The following is a 26,733-nucleotide window of genomic DNA, read 5'->3' on the forward strand; positions in this document are numbered from 1 at the left end:
AAGTAAAGAATTTACACATTTCTAAAAACAGAAAAGAAAAGAAAAGAAAAGAAAAGAAAAGAAAAGAAAAGAAAAGAAAGTATGTTCACCATAGCAAACAAAAGAGACGAGCTATAATGCATATTTATTTTTGGTCACCTAATACCTAGAATTCTTAATTATATCCAGATCTTCTTGGTTATAATATCATGATCACTGAGAAGTATATCATCGCAGATCCAGTCTTAGGGAGAAAAAAACCCTGATTGTTAAAGCAATAAAACTGTTTTCAGAGTCTCTGCATTTTGCTTACCTCCACCAAGAGTAATATGGGTAATTAATAATAAGAGACCTCGTAGCAGTCATAAAAAGAAAGGCAGACTCTTAAACGAGGTATTTGTAAACAAAAGCCAGATTTAGTCAGTGCTATTTAGATTTTATAGATACTGAAATTCCTTACAAGTCAAATGTTCTAGCTGATGACCTTCCTCTCACTCTGAAACAATTCTTTTAATAACACAGTATCTTATAAAATGAAGTTAATTAGGAATGCTACCATGATGTTACTGCCTAACAGAATGCATTGAATTGAGTGCTAGATGCTTTTCATGAATGCTTTTTCATGAAGATATAAGTAAAATAAGGCCTCCTACTCTCTCGTCCAAAAAAGGGAAAGAAAGCACATCACGTAAACCCTGAGGGGAAGCAGGGGAGTAAATGCTTCAAATAAAGAGCTACAAAATTGGTCTGCTATGGGAGGGTAATCAAAAAAGCCTAAATGGAAGTGGTACTGGTAACAGTTTCAAAGTGTAAGAAATGGGACACTTCAGTCCTGGAGACTGAAACCTCCGATGCCATACCTGCATATAAATTGAAATAATTACATTACTTACTGTCTCCCTGACTTGAAAGTAAACTAGTCTTACTAGTTTTTGTATATCTAACACCCAACACATTGTTGACACTCAAGGAATATTTTATTTATTCATTCATTTTTTAAAAAGTTTACTTATTTATTTTTGAAAGAGAAAAAGATCATGAGCAGGGGAGGGGCAGAGAGAGAGAGAGAGACAGAGAATCCCAAGCAGACTCCATGCTGTCAGTGCAGAGCCTGAAGTGGGGCTTGAACTCACAAACCATGAGATGGTGGCCTGAGCCAAAATCAAGAGATGGACACTTAACCAACTGAGCCACAGAGGCACCCCAACACTCAATGAGTATTTTAAAAGCTGACCACAAAAGGGCATTAGAAAGAACAAATCTTATGTAGGAAAGGGTATGTATTTCTAACATAAAGCATCTGTAAGAAGGGAGTTAAGAAAAGGAAGGGTGCTCAACTAGTCATTTATTCAACATTTACTGAGTATTCACTATGTATCAGGCACAGTGGGAGGGGTTTAGTATGTCAACACTGATTCAAGGTGATCCTTTAATTTGTAGAGCTCTACACTTAAGGCTCAAAGGTATCATGTGATCTGACAAAAGGCCGATGGAAACATAGCTGAAATTACTGAATCAAGCTTAGGAGAAGTATTATGTGGCATTAGTTTAATCCTATTTTATAAACAAAAATGCTGAGAATCAGACGGAATAACTGACTTGTCCAAGAAATCAGTTATTTAGAAGAGCTAAGATTAAAAATGTAGATTTGGGGGTTTTCAAAACAATATTTTCAGTGTGCTACAAGGGCTAGAAGTAAAAGACTTTTTAAAAAAGATTACTGCATAATCTAGGTGTACGTATGCCAAAGCCAACAAGCAAGCAAACACAAAAATAAGTGTATGCTAACTTGGAATAAAGAATTGAGCTGTAAGTTTCATGGCCCTTTGGTGGATCACAAAGGCCGGTCAGCCTGGCTACAACTGATCAGGAAATAAATGCCTGTCCTTTCTTCAGATCTTATGAACTGGCAAGATTCCAGAGACCTCATTTTCAATGACTGGTGTTACCCTTTTACATCAGTGTCAGCAAATTATGGCCTGTTTTGTACTGCCTTCCAGCTCGGACTAGTTGTTACATTTTTAAAGAATTAAAAAAAAAAAAAGCAAAAACAAACAACAACAACAAAGAAGAATATGCAGGAGACCAGACATGGCCACAAAGCTGAAAATATTTACTCTCTGGCCCTTTAGAGAAAAGTTGGCCAATCCCTGTCCTAAATTAGTAAAAATTGCTAAAACTTTGTATTCACAAACTCTGAGTCAGTGTGTTACTTGAATGTACTAAGTACTCACTATGTTACTAAGCCTATGTGGTATAATATTTAACAATGTTGCAAATTTTTCACCAAGCAGGCATGTAAAGGCGGAGTTGAATTTCTGCAATTTTCAGAAAGAATAAGTAATCAGTACATCACAGGTGCTGGTTTGACAGATTATTTCAAGGGCTGCTCTTTTCTCATTAATTTAGAAAGAATTACAGTTACTTTGTTGCATACTGGAGGAAAATTTTTGCAGAGTACCCGCCAGAGTTTCATGAAACATGAAAATTAAGGAACAAATTCTTTACCTAACCATAAACAGGGTCTCAAAGAAAAATTCACCTAATACACAGAGGTACGATTAAATCAAGATGCACCTCTATAAGAATGCAATGAACACATTATTTTTGCATTACCTGCACCATTACACTTCTAGAGAGGTGACTTTAAAGAATACATCCCACTTTTCTATAACATAAAGAGAATACTACTACCTACACATCCAGAAAAGGTACATTATTATTTCCTCAAAAACAAAGCAGTCCCCTTTCTGGCTCTTACTTCAGTACAGAAGACCTATTCTATTCCACACGGGTCTGCTGCCATCTAGTGGAGTGCTTAAGAAAAATGCTCCATTGCAAAGAATAAAAATCTTTGCCATCGTAGGCAGCAGTTGGTATGAGGGGCTATGTAATGTCCCAACCTGTCAGAGGTCACTGGGGTGCGGGAGGATGCTGTCTGACCAGTGAGAGTGGCCGGCGTGAGGGAGCACCTAGGCCAGCCCTAACAGGCACATAGTGCATTCAAAGAACTATCTCCAAAAAACAGAATACGGCTATCTTCTCTTCTAAGAGTAAATATTCCCATTGCTCAACCCAAAAAACAACTCAGAATTGTAACAGCCAATCACAGAAAAAAAAAAAAAAAAAAAAACGTAGCTAGGAAAACCCTTGAGCAGGTGATGTTGAGACTGACTCAGTGTCAGCCACACCACACTCAGAAGTATAATGCTGACCAGCCAGCAGCCTCGGAGCCAGACAGCCTGATTTGGAAACCTGACCTCACTTCTTCCTAGCTGCTGACCTTCAGCCGTTTACCTAATCTCTCCAAGCTATCATTGCCTCAACGGTCAAAGGGAGAGAAAATTACCTCTTTCTCAATTGCCATGAACTTCAACAGAAAACAATGCATGTAAGCACTTTGTACTGGATATTGTAAGAATGAACTCAATACATGGAGAACTAATGGTACGAAGGGGTTTATGTCTTTCTCCTGAAAGTCAGAAGTGAACAGTAAGAAAATTCTCTTTTTTTAATATTTATTTATTTATTTATTTATTTATTTATTGAGAGAGAGAGAGAGAGAGAGAGAGAGAGAATATATACAAGTGGGAGGGGGTGTAGGGCAGGGGGGAGAGAAAATCCCAAGCAGGCTCCATGCTGATCAACTGACTCCATGATCAACACAGGGCTTGATCTCACAACTGTGTGACCTTAGCCAAAATCAAGAGTCAGACACTCAGCCGCCCGAGCCATGCAGGCGCCCCAACAATAAGAATATTAACATATGTTAGCTAACTCATGTGAACCATGCCTTAGGAGGGTACTGAGACTTCATCATTTCTGATATAGTTACGAGAACTGCAGAGACGATGTATCAATGGACACAGAATAGTTATATCCTATAATTACAAGGGAAGAGTTGCCTGACAGTGAGAAGTACCTAGCAGTTATGTACAAATGATGTAATTGAAACTGAACTAGAAAACAACTAAATGTTGAAAGAAATAAACTGTTTTCCTCCTCCACTCTTTTCTCATCTATCAATCAATCCCTCTAGCTGTTTCAAAGGGTACTTTCGAGTACTACAGAAGATGATACATATGAAAACATTTTGGAACGGCACAGTCGAGTACTACAGAAGATGATACATATGAAAACATTTTGGAACGGCACAGACCTCTGTAAGAACGAAAGATGCTATCCTGGTAAATTTACTATAATTCAAGTTAGAACCATTAGGTTAGGTTCATTACAGAGTACAAGGTGCACAGGGTAATATATCATAAAAAATCTTATCGGCTAGTTGGAAGAAGTATCAACACAAAAAGGCTTTAAGAAATAAAAATGGAGTGAAATGGGACTATTTCATATATCAAGAAAAACTAAGAAACGTGTACAGTATTATACTTCTAAAAAGTGTATCACAAGTGGGAAATCCCCCCCAGAGAATCTGAAAGACAGCTACTAAAATAATTATGGGCTTTTTTCCAATATCCTCTCTATCTCATGCTCTGTCTTGTGACCTGGATAGGCAGCTTATCTTCTTTGTCGGTGAAAGAATTGAAGCAAACTGTGGAGACAAAAAGGGGTAAGAGGAAGATAAGGATGAGTCTTGAGCTGAGAAGCCCGCTATGGAGTCTGCGCCTCCAGAGGCCAAGCCCACTGGTTTGCTGTGCTCTCCTTCCTGAAACTAACTAGCACACCTGCAAGCTATCTCAAATTCAGAACACTCCAAATACATTTAATTTTAAATCTCTCATTGGTTTTCTTCCCAGATATTTCAAACGTAGAAAGGCACGTAGATTGACAAAATGGAAATGTAGGGTATTTTAAAGCTACTATAGATTAATAAAGAGTTAAATCTGAGGGCACAGTTCCTGGTTTTTTTTTTTTTTTTATGTTTATTTTTTGAGAGAGAGAGAGTGAGCGCATGAGCGGGGGATGGAAGAGAGAGAGAGAGAGGGAGAGAAGATAATCCTACGCATGTGGGGCTCTCTAACTCACCAACTGTGAGATCATGACCTGAGCGGAAATCAAGAGTCGAAAGCTCAACCAACTGAGCCACTCAGGTGCCCCTGAGGCATGGTTCTTAAAAATAAATTACAAAATCAAGCCACTTGAAAACTGTATGTAAACAAGACTCTGGATTTCTAAGATGGCTGGAACATTACAAACTCTTCTTAGCAAAGATATTCAGTGCTAACATTTTATCACACGGATCTGCTCAGCTTACCTACTCTGAGGGAGCCTAGAATCAGAAGGAAGGAAAGCCCGGAGGCGCGTGTGGTCCCTTGAGAAGGTGATTTGTGTAAGCAGCAAACCCAGGCAAGGACTCGCCAGTGGCCAAGCCCTACTCCTCCAGCTCTCCAGCCTTCCTGACCCTCCTTTTTGACAAGCTGCCTTTCTGTCATCCACCAAATGGCCCATTAATTCTCCTTCTGCTCCAAAAGCAGCCGAGTGTTGTTAGCCATGTCATGAATTCACCTCCAGTTTGTATGGCAGTGATTTCTGAACTGTTACCTCACTCCTAATTTCTGATCCATTTGCCAAGACATTGCTACTCAGATGTTGCTAAGATGGATTGAAAATGGGACATGGTATAAGTCTGTTCCTGAATCTTCCCTCTTCTTCCCTTCCGAAGCTACAGAGAACAAAAGCGGGGGGGGGGGGGGGGGGGGAGGAAACCCACAAAAGTTTTGTTTTCAGAGAAATGAGGACAACAAAAACTTCTCAAAAATATATCCATGTGGCCCAAAGCAACAGAAAAGAGCAGATCCTGAGTGGGAAGCCACATGAGTGGGATCCCTAAGGAATAAAGGAGGCAGAGCTCCAAGATGTCACCAACAAGTACCCACTTCCAGAAAAGTACGCTCACATTCTGAGTGGGACCAGGAACAGGGCTGAGAAGGAACCAGACACCCTCCTGGCGGAGGAGGAAGGAGGAGCCTGGGCCCTGCTAGAGGCTGCAGGCTGCTGACCTCTGAAAGTTCTTTCCCGAAGAGCAGGCAGATGCTTTACAAAAAGGTAGCTGTGTGTTGTGGGGCCACCATGGTGATGGGGGGGGGGGGGCATCAGAACTGGAGGGGGAGGACCTGTCACACAAGAGGAGGTTTCAAGAGGCAGAGGGGGAAAGAAACGGTGCCTCAGGGCATGGCAGACAGTAATGAGCCCTCGAGCAGAGGGTCTCGGCTCCCCTCTCCCTTCACAGGACCCCCCCTTGGAAAACCAAATTCATTCTGTTGAGTAGGAGGAAAAGAACAGATACAGCAATCACACAAAAAGACCATAACAATTGCGGAAAAGAACAGCAAAACTCCCTTTGAAGAAAACACAGCAGGAGAAAAGGCTGCCACAACCTAGCTGGGGTGAAAATTATAGCCCAAAATAACTCAATGAGGCCACTGCAATTTTAAAGTTAGATCCCAACTAGATGAAGTAGATGAAATGGCTAGGTACCAGGCACTGGTAAAACAGAAACTTGAGGAACTCAAAGAGAAAGGCAAGTTCAGAAGGCAAGACTAAATGAGAAGGAGCCTGAGACAGAATGGACACACAGACCCTGTCCCCACTCCCCATTACAGCTGTAATAACTGTTCTTCGGCCGTGCCACCTCACTGGCCCATGGTTTTAGCTCCTGGCTCATGGTCACTCTAGACTCCTGCCTCACTTCTCCATGATTTCAGCATACACGTTGATGATCCTTCCGCCACCCTGACTCAGTGCTTTGCATGCCCCACCCCAAGACCTTGTCCCCCATTCTACCTTAGACACACACTCCAAGATCACATGGAATGCTGGCTCACTACCAGTAACTGTAACGCTTCTGTAATCTTTTTTTTTTTTTTTTTGAAAAATATGGAACGCTTCACGAATTTGCGTGTCATCCTTGCGCAGGGGCCATGCTAATCTTCTCTGTATCGTTCCAATTTTAGTATATGTGCTGCCGAAGCGAGCACAACGCTTCTGTAATCTTACTGTCATGCACACTATTTACAAACCACCACCTCCTGTACATCCTGCTCACTCCCACTGGTACCCTGGCTCTAACAACAAGCCTCTGCCCCACCAGGACCTTCCATCCTTTGGTCCTACCACTTTGCCAGTGTCCTCCCCATCCTCCCACGTCTTCACTCGCCTCCTGGCCCAACTTCAACCCCATAGTCAGTCATCTTATTCACTCTCTTGCATATATCCTCCTCCAGCCCCTCTCTCCATCTATCTTAACCGCTTGACAAATCCAGAACTCTAGTAGAGCCCGAAACCGTGTCTCCCCTATTATACAAATGTGTCGTGCAGCATTAAAGCAAACCTCTGTTAACAGACATTTTATCCTAAGACTGTGTGTTTAAATGTTGGGGAACTTGGGGTGCCTGGGTGGCTCAGCTGGTTAAGCACCAGACTTTGGCTCAGGTCGTGACCTTATGGTTCGTGGGTTTGAGCCCCACATCAGTCTCTGCGCTGGTGCTGTGGAGCCTGCTAGGGATTCTCTCTCTCCCTCTCTCTGCTAATTCCCCACTTGAGTTCTCTCTCAAAATAAATAAACTTAAAAAAAAAAAAAAGGTGGGGAACTTAAAATTTAGGCTGCATGAATCCTTTTGAGTTTTATCTAGATCAAATAAAGTGTGATGCTGACTATATGATAAAATTCTATGTTTCCGCATTCCATTCATTCAAATGCTAAAAATGTTGTTCTACCTGAAATAAAAGCCTGAGTCTTTACAATGGCCTGCAAGGCCTCACCCAACCCCACCCCAGCTCCTATTCTTCCCTCTGAGCTCTGTGCACACTGGCCTCCTTTCCACTCCCCTAACACCCCAGTTCTGCTCCCACCTCAGGGCCCTTGTACTTGTTATCCCCTACTACAACATCCTTTCTCCAGATCCAGATCTACCTAAGATAGTTAATGAAGGTGGCTAAACTAAACAACAGATTTTTCACGTAAGATGAAACAGTCTTATATTGGAAGAAGATGCCATCTAGGACTTTCAGAGCTAGAGAGAAGTCCCTGCCTGGCTTCAAAGCTCCAAAGGACAGACTGCCTCTCTTGTTAGAGGCTAAGGTAGCTGGTGACTTTCAGTTGAAGCCAGTGCTCATTCACCATTCCAAGAATCCTAGTGCCCTTAAGAATTATGCTAAATCTACTCTTCCTGTGTTCTATAGATGAACAACAAAACCTAGATGACAGCACATTTGTTTACAACAAGGTTTACTGAATATTTTAAGCCCACTGTTGAGACCTACTGTTCAGAAAAAAGATTCCTTCCAAAATATTACTGCTCATTGACAAATGTGCCTGGTCACCCAAGAGCTCTGATGGAGATTACAATGAGATTACTGTTGTTTTCGTTGCTAACACAACATCCATTCTGTAGCCCATGGATCAAGGAGTCATGTCAACTTTCAAGTCTTATTATTTAAGAAACACATTTCATAAGGCTATGGCTGCCACAGATAGCGATTTCTCTGATGGATATGGGCAAAGTAAATTGAAAACCTCTGGAAAGGATTCACCATTCTAGATGCCATGAAGAATATCTGTGATTCATGGGAAGAGGTCAAAACATCAGTATTCACAGGGGTTTGGAAGAAGTCAATTCCAACCCTTGTGAGTGACTGTGAAAGATTCAAGACCAGTGGAGGAAGTAACTGAAGGTGTGGTGGAAACAGCAAGAGAACTAGAATTAGAAGTGGAGCCTGAAGATGGGACCGAGTTGCTGCAATCTTATGGTCAAACTTGAATATAAAAGGAGTTGCTTCTTATGGATGAGCAAAGAAGGTGGTTTCTTGAGATGGAATCTACTCCTGGTGAAGATGCTGTGAAGACGGTTGAAATGACAGCAGAGGATCTAGAATATTACATACACTTAGTTGATAAAGTAGCAGCAGGGTTGGAGAGTGCTGACTCCCAATTTTAAAGAAGGTCTACTATAGGTAAATGCCACGAAACAGCATTGCACGCTACAGACAAACCGTTCGTGAAGGGGAGGGTCGAGTGACGCACTAAACTTCACTGTCATCTTATTTTAAGAAATTGCCACTGGCACCCCAACCTCCAGCAACCACCACTGCTCAGTCAGCAGCCATCAACTTTGAGGCAAGTCCCTCTTCCAGCAAAAAGATTCTGACTCCCTGAAAGCTCAGGTGATGGTCAGTATGGTTAACAATAAAGCATTTTTTTAGTCAAAGCATGTACATCGTTTCTTTAGATATTGTACATTTAATAGGCTATAGGATAGTATAAATATAACTTGATATGCACTGGGATATGGAAATTTAACTTACTTTATTGGTCTGCAACCAAATCCCCAGTATCTCCACAGGTATGCCCGTGGTTAAAAGATATTAACCTACATACCTTCTAGAGATTTTTGAACAAAGCAGGGTGTACAGGCAATAGCATACAACTAAAATCACTTGGGCCATCCTGCCCAGCTCTCCTCCCAAGCTTCAACAGCACAACAGCTCTGTGTATTCACAAATAAGCAGGGCTCAGTTGGATTTTTTAGCTAAAAGCTTTCACAGTCCTCAATGAGAAAATAATAGTCCACAGGCTAGGAGGGAATCTTATTGTCTGTGGGCATTCTCTTGGACTTTAAATGGGATAAAGACCAAACTACCCCAGAGAAGTAGATGGCCATACTCGGTATCAGTAACACGCTCCTGCAACAATGGTTTCTTCAAATAATGACTAAGATAATGAATGACACTCCCACAAGAAGAAAGACTGGGAAAAATAAATGTACCAAGACTTACAGAACACTGTTTCGGAAGACTTTTAGGTTCTTCCAAATAATGAATAGGCAAATCGATTAATAACAGCTTTGGAAAAAAGTCTAGAAGAGTATAAAAGGCAATTACTCTTTAATGGAAAATACTGGTCAGTAATTGGTAGAGAAATGACAAAAAAGAGTCCAAGAGATGAGGACAAGAAGTGTCAAAGCTATTGCAGGAAACCAAAACTAAACCACCTGGCCTACATCTGCTATCAGCTCCCACACCAACACTGAGCTAACTAAATGCACAGACGGCTGTACCACAAGGCAGTTGAGAGGTTGCTACACAACCCATCACAAACTTGAATTTTAATAAAACAGAGGCTACTCTGTAATAAACAATTACTAGGCATATTGACTATATTTAGAGTTAAAAAAAAAGAATATTATAATGTTTTTAATAAGATGGGTGCGGAAAAAGATACATGAGAATTTAATCAGCATCACACTTTATCTATATAGACCTCAGAAGGATTCACGTGTGGAAGAAGCATATATGGTTAAGTTCTCCAACATTTAAATATGTAATCTTAGGATAAAATGTCCATTAACACAGGTTTGGTTAAATGATGCGTGGCACACTCATATAATGGAAAATTATTTGGCCATAATAGACAAAAACGTAAGCAGCAAATAAAATAAGCATACAGTGACCTCATTTTCATTAAAAAAAAAAAAAAAAAAGAAAAAAAAGAAAGAATCTATGTGTAAATACTTCTGTAGCCATTAGATTCACATTCAGTCATAAACAGCACTCATGTTCAGTTCAGGAAAAGCCACCAGAGAAAAGAAAAGTTGTCACTCTCTGAAAATTCTCTTGGATAAGACATTAATTTCCACACCTAGTTCTCTATTCTGTGTCAACACCTTAGGCATGAAGAAAATTACAACAATGAAATCAAAGCTACTAAAGTTTTTCTCCTCAAGGGGAAAAAAAAAAATCCAACCAAACATTTTCAGATGATGTTAAAAGTAGATATGTCAAGTAGCAAGTTAGGAGAGGGTTGGAGGGAGGGAAAAGGGAGGAGAGAGAGGGAGAGAGAATGAGGTTTCAACTCCTCCTCTATAAACTACCTTCCCATCCACCAATAGCCACCAACAGACCACCCCAGAAAAAAAAAAGAAAAAAAAAAGGAACATCCCCAATTCCTGGGTAAATCCACAGTTCCAGTAAATTTGTTAACTCCTCAAGACTGAGGTCTTTTGTAAAGACAAGTGTGCCCAGGCACCAAAAAAGAGAAGTTGATGATACTAGTTTCCCTTCTGTGCAGTCATGTGTTAGATGCAAAAACAAGTGCCTCTTTCACTAGACTCGAATCAAAATAGCTGTGTTCGCTCTCAAAAGTAACCAAAGGACTCACACATTTATACAGACTTTATGTCATCTCAAATCCTAAGAACCTTATGAGGACAAGAGCCAAGCACTGATTCTTTTTAATAAATAAGCAAAGTACCCACAGAGAATGAGAGCGAAGTACAACACAAAGAAAACCAATAATATTTTTGCAACTCTACACAGTCTGTGTAGAACTAATCAATAGGAGATAAATGATAAAAAATGAAACAATGAAGATTCAACATAAACATTTCCAGTCACCTTCCCTTAACCTTCACGACATGGGTTTAAGGTCACACATTTTACACCTCCCTAGAAGTTTCTGCTTTCCCAAATCTTCTGGAATGAACACACATGTACATATGACATATTATGCATATTTTAGCAGAAAACTCCTGTACTCATAAAATTCGACTCGGTATATTTTATGTTACCAATAGATCCAATTTGTTCATTTTCCACAGGCTAACTTTTAGACTCTCTTTCAGATTATTCTTTTTTAAAAATACTCAAATGTCAGAATTCTCATTAGCGCTGGTGAAAATTTTATTTCAATGGCTATGTTTCATGGTCAGCTGCCGATATATTCTATTTATCAATTTCTTTGAATTCATACCTTAATTAATATAGACACGATTCATACCTGAATCCCTTGTGACTACAACTCTCCCATCTTCTAATTCTTACAAGTAACATGTAAGTCTTAGTGGAACTCTAGCTAGTCTTGGCAAGGCTATTTCAATTATGGAATTTTATTTATTTTTTCAAAATTTTTTTAATGTTTATTAATTTTTGACAGAGAGAGAGAGAGAGAGAGAGACAGGGCATGAGTGGGGGAGGGGCAGAGAGAGAGGGAGACACAGAATCCGAAGCAGGCTCCAGGCTCTGAGCTGTCAGCACAGAGCCCGACGCGGGCCTCGAACTCACAGACCGCGAGATCATGACCTGAGCCGAAGTCGGACGCTCAACCGACTGAGCCACCCAGGTGCCCCTATGGAATTTTAAAAGTATGTGTTATGGATCCAGATATGGCAATGTGTCTCTTAATAACAAAGAGAATAATCCTGCATACGTTAGAAGAGCTTTCAAGATTCTTTAAAGCGTTGGTTAGAGTTGTAGCCTATTAAATGTCAAGAGAGGTCATAAGCCAGCCCACAGAAAATATATATAAGAAAATCAAGTCCTGGAAAGTGAAAGAGCTTACTCAAGGTCACACTGGCATTGGGATCCAATTTCAGGAAATGTGCATGCACTCACATAGAGCTTACTCAATTAGAAACCTTTCCTACTGTCTCCTTCATTTTCCTAACTCAGTGACATTCTGAAAAGTCTGATTCTAATCAGGGAATTGCAATATAAATCACAATGAGACAGAACTATGGCTAGAATGGGTAAAAGTTAAGACTGTAAATGTCAAATGTTGGCAAGGATTTGGAGCAAAATGAATTCTGATACACTAGCTGGTGGGAGTATTACCTGGTACAACTACTTTATGTAACTACTATAGGTAAACACATACATACCCTATAACTCAGCAACCCAACTCTTAGGTACACACATGAGACAAAAGAACACGTAAGAATGTTCAGCACTGTTCATAATAGCAAAAAATAAAGACAAATAAAAAATCCAGACACTCCAAATGTCCATGAACAGTAGAAAGAATAGACTATGGTCTGTTTGGATATGGAATGCTATATAACAATGAAAACAAATGACCTATAGCTACATGTAATACCATGGATGAACTGCTTAAACAGAATGGGAGAAAGAAGTCCAACATAAAACATAACACTTGACTCTATTAAAGTGAAGAAACTGGCAATATTAATCAGTGATGTTAGAAGTTATCTTCTTAGAGTATGGAGTGGGTGACACGTGAGAAGGGCTTCAGGGGGCTGGTAATGTTGTACTTGCATGTGTGGTATTATAACAGATGATTCATGGAGCTATACCCTAATAGTTGGTGCACTACTCTATGCATTATAGTTCTATTTTTTAAAGATAAAAAAAAAGTCTTTAATTATGTGATGGTTTTCAATATATTTATTCTGCTTCTTTCAAAAACATGAGTTATTTCTGTGTGTTCTGAATACACTTGTCTATATTGTTTGTTTGTGCAAGGATTAATGGCCCCAGGGAAACTATCCTACTCTGGTTTACCTTATATAAGAGACTCAGCCATTGCAACCCACAAAGGCTTGCTTATCCTTGTACTATGCATCGCTGGTAGGAGTTTGCTTCAAAAAAAAAAAAAAAAATACACAGGTGATAAAGGGTACATGGGTGTATACCTCATTTCCAGATACTACTAATAAAAATGTTACTTGTCAACGTCTCAATCCAAAGCTGAGAGTTTAATCTAAGCATTTCTTTGAGGCATGATGATCTTCTAGACCTGGGATAACAAACTGTTTATTTACATGCCAACTCCAGTCTACTGGGAATGGTTGCCTGGAGCGCTGGGTTGAGAAAGACTGGATGTCATGGTAGGGCCATCGAAGGAGCACTGTCTATGCCACAGGCAAAGGATGGAGCAGCTGGGGCACAAATACCTAGCTGACTCTGTGACAGAGTCAACAGAACACCTTCTCTCATAGGATAAAAATATTTTCTTAATCAAGATCACATTGGGATCCAAATAACTTTCCTCACTGCTTCTACCTTCCCCCCAAACCCGTTGTCTTACATATGATCTATCAATAAAATTCCATATTCAGGAAGATTTTCAAATAGTTTCATTAAGACAAAAAGATTTTTTTTTTCTTATTTTAAACACTCCACAGACAAATCCCTAATAAAATTCTAGTTTGTTATACCTATTACTCATTCTCAAAAAATTGTTATTTTAATGTAATCTATTTCTAATATATTTTATATTTAAGTATTTACAATATTTATATATGTTGTTTAATATAAATTAAATTATGGTAATATGGTTTAAATATTTTACTAGCCAAGCAAATTGATAAGACTACAGATTATTTTGAACAAAAACTACCTTAAGGCAAAAAAAAAAAAAAAAAAAAGCTTAAAAACATCGTATTTCGTCTATTCTACTCTTTGCAAAAGAGACCTGTCAGAATACACTAGTTAAAAAAAATTCTAATCTTAATATATGTTATTCTTAGATCCCTCCAAGAATCAAAAATTTTTGACTGCTATTTTTTATGTTATAAACTCAACTATACAACTTCATATTTTATAATTTTTCACTGATCTTAATCAAAATTAATATGAAAATAAACTTTCCCCACTGAAGTGTTTATGAAGACTTTAGCTCTGGTTGAACAGATGCACATATTCCAATGACAAGGGTATTACCCTTCTTACAGTATATTCTCCAGAGATTTCTTTTTTACAAGTAGAGAATTTGTACTGACACAAATTTACAAGACACAGATGTAAAGAGAAACACCTAAATGTGGTGCAAAGTACCATCTTATTTGATCACGGTATTATTAGCATTGCCAGATGGGAAAAAAATGAACTGAAATTTCACACTTCTGCCTTTCACTTCCACGTGATTTCTTCATAGTCCTTATCGGTGATGTGCACTGGCTGGTAGGTTAGATCTTTACCAATAACTAACTCTACCTAATCTAAATTTCCCTTCATTCAGACAGTGAATCTCAGAATTAGAAACAATACACAGTGATGATTGTTTTCGCTAAATTCAAGACCCCAGGTCTCAAATGAGTACTCAACCTGCCCAACAACCCTTCGTTACCTCTGTGGTATGTCAATCCTCTCAACTGTCAAAACTACAACTCATCACTTTCTCTTCTTTCCATAAAGGTCCAACAGCCTTCCATCCCACCCCGTCTGATACCTCTGCCTCCTATTTCATTTAAGAACAGCTCACAAAGACAGGAACTCTCCCTTCTTTGCCCACCACACTTACCGTCCACCCCACACTCTGCCTGGACTTGTACAGTGGACGACAGGCAAACTGAACACTGGCGATCTGTTTCCCTCTCCCTCTCGCCTTCAGAGACCTTTCTTTTGCAATTATACTCTCACTGGATTCTCTCTTTCGTGGTGGAAAAATGCAACCACTTCTTTGGCCCTCTTTCTACTTCCATGGTGGAATCTGCCGGTTGCCCACTAAATACTGGTTTTTCCCTTCTTAAATGGAACAAGACCTAATTTTAGTGAGCACACTGTAATCCAGCTTCCTAGCAGCTAGGTGTAGCTATGTGACTGTATCTAAACTCTGATCAATAACACAAGCTGAGGTGAGTAGGATTCTAGGAAGTCTCTTTAATTGAAAAAGGGTCAGTCCTTCTCCCTCTTTTTTTTTTTTCATTTACATTCAGAACACGAACAGAGGACCATTCTCTTCGAAGTCACCAGTTTGCCTCATCAAATTCAGTGCTAAAATTTTTAGTCTCTTGGCAGCATTAGACACAGATGATGCCTCTCTCAGTCTTGAAACTTTTTTTTTTTTTTTTTTTTTTTTTTTTTTTTTGATTTCTGGAAATCCACCATATCCTGATTTTCTTCTTACCTCACTGGTCACTCTGATTCTTCACCCTTTCTCCCTGCCTTCCAGGCTTCTACATTTTTTAATGCTCCAGCTCTCTTCTCTTACTCCTTTGTGATTATTTTAGACCTACAGTTTCAAATACCATTTGTACTCCGATATCATTCTGATCTCCAAATTCATGTATCTAAACTAGATGTCTGGCATCTCCCCTTAGATGTTTAAAAGACATCTCGAACTTCACTTAGCTAAAACAAAATTCTCCCCATTTCCGAACTATAGTCCTTCTCACCTCAGTATATACTCACCACTATCCACTTGGTTGCTTAACACAAAAGCCATGCAGTCACCCTGGACTACCCTCTTTCACTCTTATCCACCCACACTCAGCAGCAAATCTTGCCGGCTCTGCCTCCAAAGAATATCCATCAGTTCTCTGTCCCCACTGCCACCACCCTGGTAAGCCAACACCTCCCTCATCAGACCCAGAGATGGCCATCGTGTCCCCACCCCCAATTCTCCAAAGTCTATTTTCTAAGAGGCAGCAGCCAAAGCAACATGACTGTGTGTCTTCCTTCTTAGAATGAAAGCTAAACTCCCCAGACGGCCTCTGAGGCTCTGGGTGGCCTGCTCAGTCTCCTCTCTGATCTCCTCTCTAGCCACTCCTGCCTCAGGTGCTGTGTTCCAGCCACACTGGACTTCTCTTTCCTATTTTCTGAACAGCCCAAGCTGTGGACTGCTTCAGGAGTTTACTGCCAGCTCCCTGGCTCCATCTAAATGCTCTTGTCCTGTATCTTCTCACTACCAGCGCCTTCTCATTCTCACTCCCTCAGAGGACAAGCTCAGCTATGGCAGCTTCCCCACAGTCACCTGCTCTCACAGCATGCTCATTTTCATCACAGGAAACCATATTGTTCATTAATGTTTTTTTTTAACCCTCTGCTTTTTCTTACACTATGACCCACATGAGAAAAGGGCCTTGTGGACTTTGCTTACTGCTGGATTCCCAAGGGTCTGGTACAATGACTGGCCAGTAGTAGGTGCTCAATAAATTATTTGCTGAATGAAGGCAGAATATCATAATTACAAGTCACTCAGTTGGAACCATTACTCCAGTGTTTAAACCTCTCAACACCAGACCTGAGAAATAGTATCTGACCACTGTGTGCTGGTCGCTCCTCCTGAGGGTAGCCATTCCATCCCTGAATAACCAGGATTATTCAAAAGCCCTATTCCTCCTAGAGCTGACGTCTGGCTACTGTTGCTTTGTTCCTTTGCAAAGGCCTTCATGATCACGCAGCATGCATTTCTTGTATTTTACACAAGACCGTGCCTCAGTAGCTGAAGGTGGGGACTGTGGCTTCTCACGGCCAAACGGTCCCAGGCTTCCTGGCCCCTCTCCACAAGGCAGAGTTGTGGGTCTCACCACCACCCTCCCCCACACTCCAAAGCTACCCTGACTCACAGTGCAGTCACATACTTAGCTATCAATTATGCCAGGAGTATGCAACTCTTGTTCAATTTATCACTTCCCACCTAGCAGATCAATCGATCTCTTTCTCGGGAACATGACTTGATTTAAGTGAACTCTTACCTCCTACCAGTTCAAGCTCACAAATAATCTCCAATCCGTGTATCTTTCATACCACTAGGTGCTTACTGCCTCTATAATCTCAGAGCCTACAGTCACTCTTCCTCCTCCTCCTACAATTCCTAATGCATTTATCTTTCCCAGCACAGAAGACCTGCACTGTCCTCTGGAGTAAGGCCTCCTGGCCTCCTTTCTTGCATAAAGGTCCTGACTTTTCCACACATGTAAATTAAAATGACAATCTCTCTTAATTTTCACACATTAGCCTGAGGCAAACCAGCAATATATATTTTTTTCTAACGTCGTTTATTTATTTTGAGCGAGAGAGAAAGAAAGGAGGGGAGGGGCACAGAGAGAGAGAGACAGAGACAGAGAGAGAATCCCAAGCAGGCTCCATGCTTAGCTTAGAGCCCGACATGGGGTTTGATCTCACAGCCACGGGATCATGACCTGAGCCAAAATCAAAAGTCGGACGCTTAACTGAATGAGCCACCCAGGTGCTGCAGACCAGCACTATTTCTAACAAAGAGAAAAATTCTTATTTTCTTTGGCTTTTATATCATATCGCTGTGCAAAACAGCACTTTTCTAGTGCCATAATCTAATCCTTTTAATCCTTTGGCCTCCAACACATGCTGACATTTCACTGAAATCACTTGGGTAGAGTAGTAACTTCTGGGAAGTTAATGATTAGATAAGAACACATGGTTTGGTCATCTGAAAACATTCTGTATTTTCACCGTGTGTTAACACATTCTGGTAAAGAGAGCAGTAAACTTTAAGCTAAAGAATAACACTGTATTCACACACTCCAAAGGAGAGTTCAGTTAATGCCCAAAGGGCCAGAATACTGACCACTACAAGGTGACTAGAATAGTCCTCATGTGATTAGCTATGATTCAGAAACAAATGTGAAACAAAAAAAAAAAAACTATAGGCTCAAATCTGCTACAGTGATCTTTCAAGGAGTAATAATTTCCAATAAAATGCTACATGGGCTTAGTCTAGTAGCATTGTGTTTGATAGGTGTAGCACAGTTGTTTGTGGGAACCCTGAGTTATCTTCTAGATCTGCCTCAATGGATTAAAACGTCCCCTCATTAGTTAATCCCTGCTCCTTAAGGGCACGGTCCTTTAGACTATGTATATTCCCTTTCCCTTTCCCTGTTTTAAGTAAACGTAAACTCTTTGTAGGGCTCCCCAGTTCCAAACCTAGGGAATTTAGTCAACAAGTCTCTTTAGTCTCATCTAGAACCAGATGGTTTTAAAGCAAATGTAAGTCTCTATCCTTTTTTTTTTTTTAAGTTTATTTTTATTTATTTTGAGAGGGAGAGAGAGACAGAGAATTCCAAGCAGGCTCCGCACTGTCAGCACAGAGCCCAACAAGGGGCTTGATCCCACAAACCATGAGATTACGATCTAAGCTGCAATCAAGAGTAGGACGGGGGTACCTGGATGGCTCGATCAGTTGGGCATCCAACTTCAGCTCAGGTCACGATCTCATGGCTTGTGGGTTCGAGCCCTGTGTCAGGCTCTGTGCTGACAGCTCAGAGCCTGGAGCCTGCTTTGGATTCTGTCTTTGTTTCTCTCTGCCCCTCCCCCATTCATTCATTCTCTCTCTCTCTCTCTCTCTCTCTCTTTTCAAAAATAAACATAAAAAAAAAAGGAGACTTAACCAACTGAGCCATCCAGGTCCCCCAAATATCTATCCTTTTAAAGTTTTATTTCATTAATGAAATAGTGTATTATGTGCCTGGCACTCTACAGAAAAATGCAATTAAGTGTTATCTCTTCTAATAGAATTGTCTTTTGTATTCACTCTAAAGAGTTCTGGCCTTTTTCTTTTTTCTTTTTTTCATTTTAAGAGTTCTAACCTTCTAAAATCTGTTCCTGCTCTCAGTCACTGGAGTTGTCCTGTTATGAACCCAATTTTAAGAATTAAAAACAGTGATGTCAACTTAAATTTCTACTTACAACATTGTGTGATCTTCTGGATATTGGAAGAGATACGCTGGGCCAGTAGGGCAGGGTCACCACCAACACCCGGAGTGTAAGACATAGCTGATTTACTTATTCACTAATTTCATCAGATGTCACCTAAGCAGTCACCTAAAAAACAGAAATCACATAATTGTATTTTTAAAGCATTGGCCTAAGTTTCAAAATTATCAATCTGGGAGGTTGATTAACCTAACAGGGTTGAAATATAGCAAAGGGACACATCAAATAGAAAAATTCTCATGGCTTTCAAAAATACTGGCTTTCAAAGGACACAGTCATGTTAAACAATTAAAATAAGGTTCAAACTGTACATTCCCTTTGAAAACTTTTAAGTAAAAGTAACCAAATCCCTTTTACGTGTATATTCTTAATTGTTTATATATTTTCTCCTTAACTGAACTGCAAGCAACTATAAAGCAGGGCCCACATGCTATTTATCTTTCTTTCTCCAACATTTAAAACAACTCCCGGCACAGAACAGCTATTTACATATCTATTAAATGGTACACAAACTGCAGGGTGTCCCCAGAAATGTCACCATATCTAATTTAACACACACAGGAAGAGCTTAGGAATATATGACTAGCGGGTGTCCAATTTTAATAGGAAAGGTCCACTTTGAGAGAGGCACAGCTGACAAGTGAGGAGAAAAAAAAAAAAAAAAAAAAAGGAATGTTCCATAAAATGCTCATCACACCTTCCAACAGAGCAAAGAGAACAGCTCTCCTCTTCCCGAGGCTGGCGTCAGGACAGGAAGCAAAGCTGGGGCACCGCGACAGGAAGGAGGCAAGAAGGAATTTTCTTCTTCAGTCCACACACCACACACCTCTTGGGGTTTGGAAAAAAAGGATGGAAAGGGTGTCCCTGCATACAGGACTGTGTCCAGCACAGACTCAACGCCACGCCCATCTTTCCACCGAGCACGCTGCAGGCTGCAAAGTTGCAGGCAGGCAATTTGTCCGGCAGCTCTCTGCTGAGAGTCAGCTACATGCCTGGCATCAAACAGGCACTGGGGAGTCGCAAGCGAACAAAACAACAAACATAAAGAATCTGCCTAGTTCAAGTGTGTCATTTAGAAGACTGGATAAAGTAAAACAGCAAAAGCAACGTAAATCAGCAAAAGGTCATGTGCAGGCAAAAGTGAGAGGCTGGGAAAAGGAAATTTCACTATGGCTCCTATCTAGAAAGAATTAACAAAACACAAGCAGAAGATCTGGATACTGGGCATCCAGAGAGTGACCAAGGCAAAGACATGAAGCCTGGGATGGGTAGACAGAACATACACAAAGGGCAAACTCAGTGTGTCATTTCTCAAAGAAAGGGGTGGGTGCCAGTCAACCCTGGATCAGATGATTCATGGTGGGGACAAGTGGGAGACAGCATAGAAAGAGAGGAATGACCCAACGTGTATTGCATATCTGTGAAATGAAAAGCTTTTCACGTAGATTGTCTAATTTAATTTTCAAAATCTCCTCTTTAAAGTAGATAGTAGCAAATAAACCTTGTTTTAACAATGAGCAAACTGAGGCTAACAAAGATTAAGTAACGATAAAGGTAACTGAACCCACCTACCAGCTGGACGTGGGGTTCAGCCCCAGGGTTTTGGTTCCAAAGCTACCCATGACAGCTACCACACAAAACTAAAGTCACGAAAGAGGGCGCTGGAAACTAGGGTTAGATTGAATATATCGCAATAAGAAAGCACTGGAGATTTCTGGCAGGGGAGAAGAGGGCACAAGGAAATGTGTGTCTTGTTCTTAGGGTTGGTGCCGGCAGGAAGTGCAAGGGTAGAACTTTTGGAATAAGTAGATCAGTACTGGCTCCATGTCAGAAAGTGGTGCATCGTGGAACGTGCCTGGCCACCCTGGAATTCCTGGAGCTTTTAGGTACTCTTCATTCTCCTTCATTGATCCACAGGTCCTATTTATCTATTCCGGCCCTTCGGATCTCACCAAGTCATCCAGAGAGACCCAAATCTCAACTCAGGTGGTAGAACTGCTTCGGCAGGTGGCAGATAGCTTGGCACTTAGGCCTGCAGCCACCTAAAGAGCTGGGGCCGAGAGAGGGGAAGACTGGACCTGGGGATTCAATGAAACTAACACTATCACAAGCATCCCACAAACCACCAATTAGATCTCTAAATTCTGCATGGTTTTTTGTTTTTTTTGTTTTGTTTTTTTTTTTTTTCAGTAAGAGCCTGAGATAGAATTCAAAACCACAGGATTCACCCATTTAAAGTGTACAATCCCATACACCCGAATCTAATATAACACTGTATGTTAACTACACTGGAATTAAAATTTAAAAAAAAAAAAGCAATTCTATTGGTGTTTTATTTTATGAAAAAAAAATTTTAATGCTTATTTTTGAGAGAGAGAGAGAGAGAGAGAGAGAGAGCGAGCACAAGCAGGGGAGGGCAGAGAGACAGGGAGACACAGAATCTGAAGTAGAATCCAGACTCTGTGCTGTCAGCACAGAGCCCAACGCTGGGCTCAAACTCACAAACTGTGAGATCATGACCTGAGCCAAAGTTGGATGCTCAACTGACTGAGCCACCCAGGCGTCCCAAGCCTACTGGTGTTTTTAGAACATGCATAAACTTGTGTAGCCATCACATCACTTTTAGAACATTTCATTACCCTCAAACAAAGCCCACACCTACTAGCAGTCACTTTTCATTTCTCTGCAACCTCTCCAGCTGTAGGCAACCACTAATCTATGTTTTCATAGGTTTGTCTATTCTGTACATTTCCTATGAATAGAATCATATAATGAGCTCTCTCGTGACTGGCTTCATTCTCTTAGCATGTTGCCAAGATCCATCCATATTTTGGCATGGATCAATACATCATTCCTTTTCACTGCCAAATAATACTTCACTGCATAGATAGGAGCAATTCTCTCCTGGCTCAATGACATCTTTCTTTTTCCTTTTCCTCTATCAACTAGATCTCTAGAAAAACTGTCTCACAGCCAACACAGACATAATGAATGAGGAAATGTTTCTCATTGACTCTCTTCAGGAGGCTCCTTCCTAAACATACATAGATTTATAGCATTCCCCTTAAGCCTCAAAACTCATGCAAGCCTAACCTAAGCCTTCTCTGTGTTTTTTTCAAGGCCCCTCTTTTTCCTCTTCAGAGAATTAACCAATTATTTACAAACACTACCAGTTTTCCTCATCTCTTTACTCAAGCAACTAAATTAGTGAAAGTTCCTACAGGTGAGATAACTGGGCTCCATTCATCCAAAGAGCTGTTGCTGCTGCTGGATTGGCTGGAATTTCTTTAAAGAAAGGGCACAGTGACTGTTAACTCAGCTCTGTGTTGAGTGAAGAATGAAAAGAAATTTGCAAATGATGGAAGAGAAAGATACACAAAAAGTCAACAAGATTAACCATGGCTAACTGGTATTTCCAAAGCATTGTTTTACATTTATTTTCTCAGTTGATTCTTACAACAAATCTCTGAGGTAGGTTCACTTGTAATTCTGATATTTCACATGAAAAAATTGAGGCATAACAAGAATAAGTAACCTGCTTAATCTAAGAGCTAAAATTTGAAACTACATCTTACAGCCCATATTTTTAAAACACTAAACCATATTGCTTCATTGTGTAACAAAAACTCAGGGCAGGTGAGCCCAATCCATTAACCTTTTTGCAGACTCTACTCTTAGGATGAAGAAACAGACCTGGGATGACTATATGAGTAGATCAAGGTAACACAGATGAATAGCTCAGTCCTTTTCTCTCTTATTCTGCCAATAGTGATATCTAAGAGACAACAATGGTTGGTCTTTCTGATGACAAAACATGAGAAATAAAGGAGCCAAATGACTTTACTGCAAAAACATATATACAGATAGATGGACTATAATTATAGCTAACTATAAATTGACATCAAAAGCTTATGATCATTGCATTTTGGCCTGGAATCAACCACGTTATTCTGATAGCTGGTGTCTACTTCAGTCTCCAGCACCTGGCTGGAGTTAACAAGCACTAAAGCACTGTTGATGAATATTTTTGAAAGAACAATCAGAATTCCCAGTTTTATTGCTCAGAATAACAATAACTCATTATCTATACCGGCTCTATCAAGTCCTCAAGTATAACATGTGAGGCTAGTAGTTTATAACAGCCACTATAGAAATATAGAACATTCTACCACAGCATAAAGTTCTATTGAATAGTGATCATGTAGACATCTCAGCAATTACTTTTCTATGAAAACATATAAACACTATAAAGGGAAAGAAGGAAAGAGAGGATCAAAGTGCAATACTCATAATGAGGATATTCTCAAGACTTTCTGGAGAGCACAAATAAAAGAACAAAGGGAATTGTGAAATTGTAATTGTCAAACACTTCCCCCAGGTAATACCGGACACGTTGCAGAATCCTAGATTCCCATTAAGCATACATCTCATGCTCTATAAATCGAACACAAACGGAGCTATAGAAATAGTTTCACTTTTTGAAGTGGGAGTACGAGCATAAAACACTGGACTTCCCTCCACCCCTTGCGCCCAAAATATACGTTCCCAGAGGGGCAAGGCTGTGTATTTTTTGTGAGCTACTCTAGTCTCGCTACCTGGTTATGTAAGAGGTGCTTAATAAATATCTGTAGACTGAATGAATAAATGTACCTATTTCCTAAAAGAACACATACCTAGTCTGAGGATAAATAATACCAATTCTAAGATGTTAAATTCCAGTGTCTTCTTTTAGATCCTAAACGTACAGGCTTACTACTGCCTTAGGGCCTTTGAGGAGTGCCGTTTTCTATCCCTAGAAGGCTCTTCCCGTGATCTCCACATGACTGGCTCCTTTACTCCAGCAAAGTCTCATCGCATGCTAGAGAAGTCTTTGCTGACTATTCGGATCTGAAGTGAGAAGTCACCACTCTTGCCACTTTCTGTTGATCTAATTTCCTTTATTATGGTGCTAATCATCATTTAAAACCACCTAGTTAGGGGCGCCTGGGTGGCTCAGTCGGTTAAGCATCCGACTTCGGCTCAGGTCATCAGGTCACGAACTCGCTGTCCGTGGGTTCGCCCCCCCCCCCCCCCCCCCCCCCCCCGTCGGGCTCTGTGCTGACAGCTCAGAGCCTGGCGCCTGCTTCGGATTCTGTGTCTCCCTCTCTCTCTGGCCCTCCCCCATTCATGCTCTGTCTCAAAAATAAATAAACATTAGGGGCGCCTGGGTGGCTCAGTCGGTTAAGCGTCGGACTTCAGCTCGGGTCACGATCTCACAGTCCGTGAGTTCGAGCCCCGCGTCGGGCTCTGGGCTGATGGCTCAGAGCCTGGAGCCTGCTTCCGATTCTGTGTCTCCCTCTCTCTCTGCCCCTCCCCCGTTCATGCTCTGTCTCTCTCTGTCTCTCTCAAAAATAAACGTTAAAAAAAAAACATTAAAAAAAACATTAAAAAAAAATTTTTAAAAACCTTTAAAAAAAAAAAAAAGATCTAGTTAGTGTGTTGTTTATTATCTGTCCCTACCTTGGGGATATAAGCACAAGACAACCTTGTCACCTTGTGGAATTCGCAGTATCAGGTGCATAGATGTTCCACGAACATGAAGGTGATCACTCTATGGCCGTGAGCATTCTCTATCTAAACCAAATTAACCCAATACTTTAGCTCAGCATCTCTGTCCGTTGCACTATTATACTATTCGGTTTCATTCACAATACCAAGGATTACTTTTCACCCTTCTCATACACTAAACTTTCAAATTAAATGGAATCATGGCAAACTTTACTCAGACTTCCTGCAGATGTTTCATATAATTTATTTTTCCACCCCCAGCACTGAACTAAAGTTTGGTATCCTAACCAGAACTATATATAACTGTTTTATCGGGAGCAGCACAAACCAAAAGTTGATACAACTGCGTTATCAGAAGTAGCACAAGTAAAAAGCTTAAGAAAAATGATGCAATCATTAATGGGTTACAATGGTATTATATTAACTTCTACAGAAAGTTTGAAACTAGAGCATAATTCTTAATTAGTCACAGTCTGAGACGAACTTCTCAAGGCGGCCTGAAAAGCAGAGGGCGTCCACATCACAAGACACTGCTGAACACCTGCTAGAAGTCTCTGCCCGCGTGAGGCTGAGGCTGCCCCCAGAAGAAACGTCCACCTGCAACATTACTCAACAGCACACCACTTCATAATCATTTTCTTCCAGATTCTGTTCGAGTTTTAAATTATATACAGGTACAGCTAAAATACAATTATCTGAATTAAACAAAATATGTATAGAAGAGCCAAACAAATACAAGAAACTTGAGAGGAAAAACAAACAAATAAAGCATTTGACCAGAAAGGTAATGTTATTTTTTCCTCTGTGTCTGAATTTTTACAAAGTAACGACCTAAAAAACAAGAAGCCGGGGTTCCGGGGAGGACCTTGAAATATTTTACGTGTTTTTAAAGGTCTTCACGTAAACCAATTAATGACGCGTACGGGGAAGATCAAAGAAAGTTAGCTCGTCTTCAGGCCAAACAAAACCAACTACAAGCTGCCCCCGAATAAATGCATATGGTTCCTTTACTGCAGCATCTATTTTCAGTTCCTCTGTATTCGGGAAGAGAACTTTAAACTGTGTCTTCTAACTCTGTAAGTTGCAAAGAGGAAGAGGTCACTCGAAGTCCTGCTCGCTCCAGGCAGAAGCAGGATTCCGGAGCTCCGCCCCAGCGGGCCCCGGCGCCGGCCCCGCCCGAGGGTGCGCGGGAGCCAGCGCGGCCGGGGAGGCGGCGGGGATGCGGCGCTGCGGGCGCAGGGCTCGCGGAGCCGGCAAGGCCGGCGGGACCCGCTTGACCGGGGGCGTGAGCAGCGGTGGCGCTCCGGGGCTGGGGCAGCGCCCGCCTTCCGCCTCCCGACCACAGCCGCAAAGCGCAGGGCGGCGGCCACCTGACCATGCTCACAAACAAGGAGGCGCGGCAGCCGCCGGGAGTTCGCGCCTCTGGGGCTCCGGGCCAGGGACCACCCCCCTCCCCAGGTTCCTCTTACCCCAACCTCCTCGGCTTTCTCCTCCTCCTCCGCCGGCCCCAGGCACCCACCGGCCCCAGAGCCCCCAGCTAGATTCGCAGCTGATGGGCGGTGGCGCTGGGACGCCCAGTGCGCATGCCCACAGTACAGCGCTAGGAAGGAGGAGGGCCTCGCTCCCTTCCCGTTGGCCAGCGGGATTGAGTGACAGTTGTTCTGCTACGCCCCCTGGGTCTCTAAGCTGGGAATGGGGGTACTAAGAAAATTGAAAGGGAGGTTGTTTTTTGTGTTTTTTTGTGGGTTTTTTTTTTTTTTTTTTGAGGCCTTGAATTATGGAAGGCTAACGCCTTAGCCAACCTGCAATAAACAAGGTGAGGGAATGAAGCAGCCGTCTTTATCGGGTGATGGCGGCCTCCCTACACTCGGGTCTTGAGCCCGCCCCATCAGGTCCTGCCCATCTTGTCCTTAGTCTGCAAGTAGAACGTTTTCACAGATCCATTAAAAAATGCTAACGCAAATATGCAATCCTGGCAGGAACAATGACAGAATAAGTGAAGAGTCACCTCCGTGTGCCCACTTAGTAGACAAGTTTTCA

General features: G+C 41.2%; 1 protein-coding gene and 1 non-coding gene across 4 annotated transcripts in view; both read right to left on the bottom strand.

The window, feature by feature from the left end:
* The window catches only part of STX7 (syntaxin 7), a 43,430-nt gene extending 17,142 nt beyond the window's left edge, over positions 1-26,288 (bottom strand). For all 3 annotated transcript variants that reach the window (XM_060616688.3, XM_060616690.3, XM_060616689.3), the window contains exons 1-2: positions 26,163-26,288; positions 19,120-19,254 (exon numbers count right to left, since the gene is read on the bottom strand). In XM_060616688.3, the coding sequence (XP_060472671.1) occupies positions 19,120-19,204 (85 nt within the window). In that variant the 5' untranslated portion in view covers positions 19,205-19,254; positions 26,163-26,288. The remainder of the gene's footprint in view (positions 1-19,119; positions 19,255-26,162) is intronic.
* On the bottom strand, positions 6,811-6,917 carry LOC132668170 (U6 spliceosomal RNA). Its single transcript, XR_009605516.2, has one exon. It is a non-coding gene; the product is annotated as a U6 spliceosomal RNA (small nuclear RNA).
* Positions 26,289-26,733: the final 445 nt, after the last annotated feature.

This window comes from Panthera onca, chromosome B2 (genome assembly GCF_046562875.1).
Source record: "Panthera onca isolate mPanOnc1 chromosome B2, mPanOnc1 haplotype 2, whole genome shotgun sequence".
NCBI lineage: Eukaryota > Metazoa > Chordata > Mammalia > Carnivora > Felidae > Panthera > Panthera onca.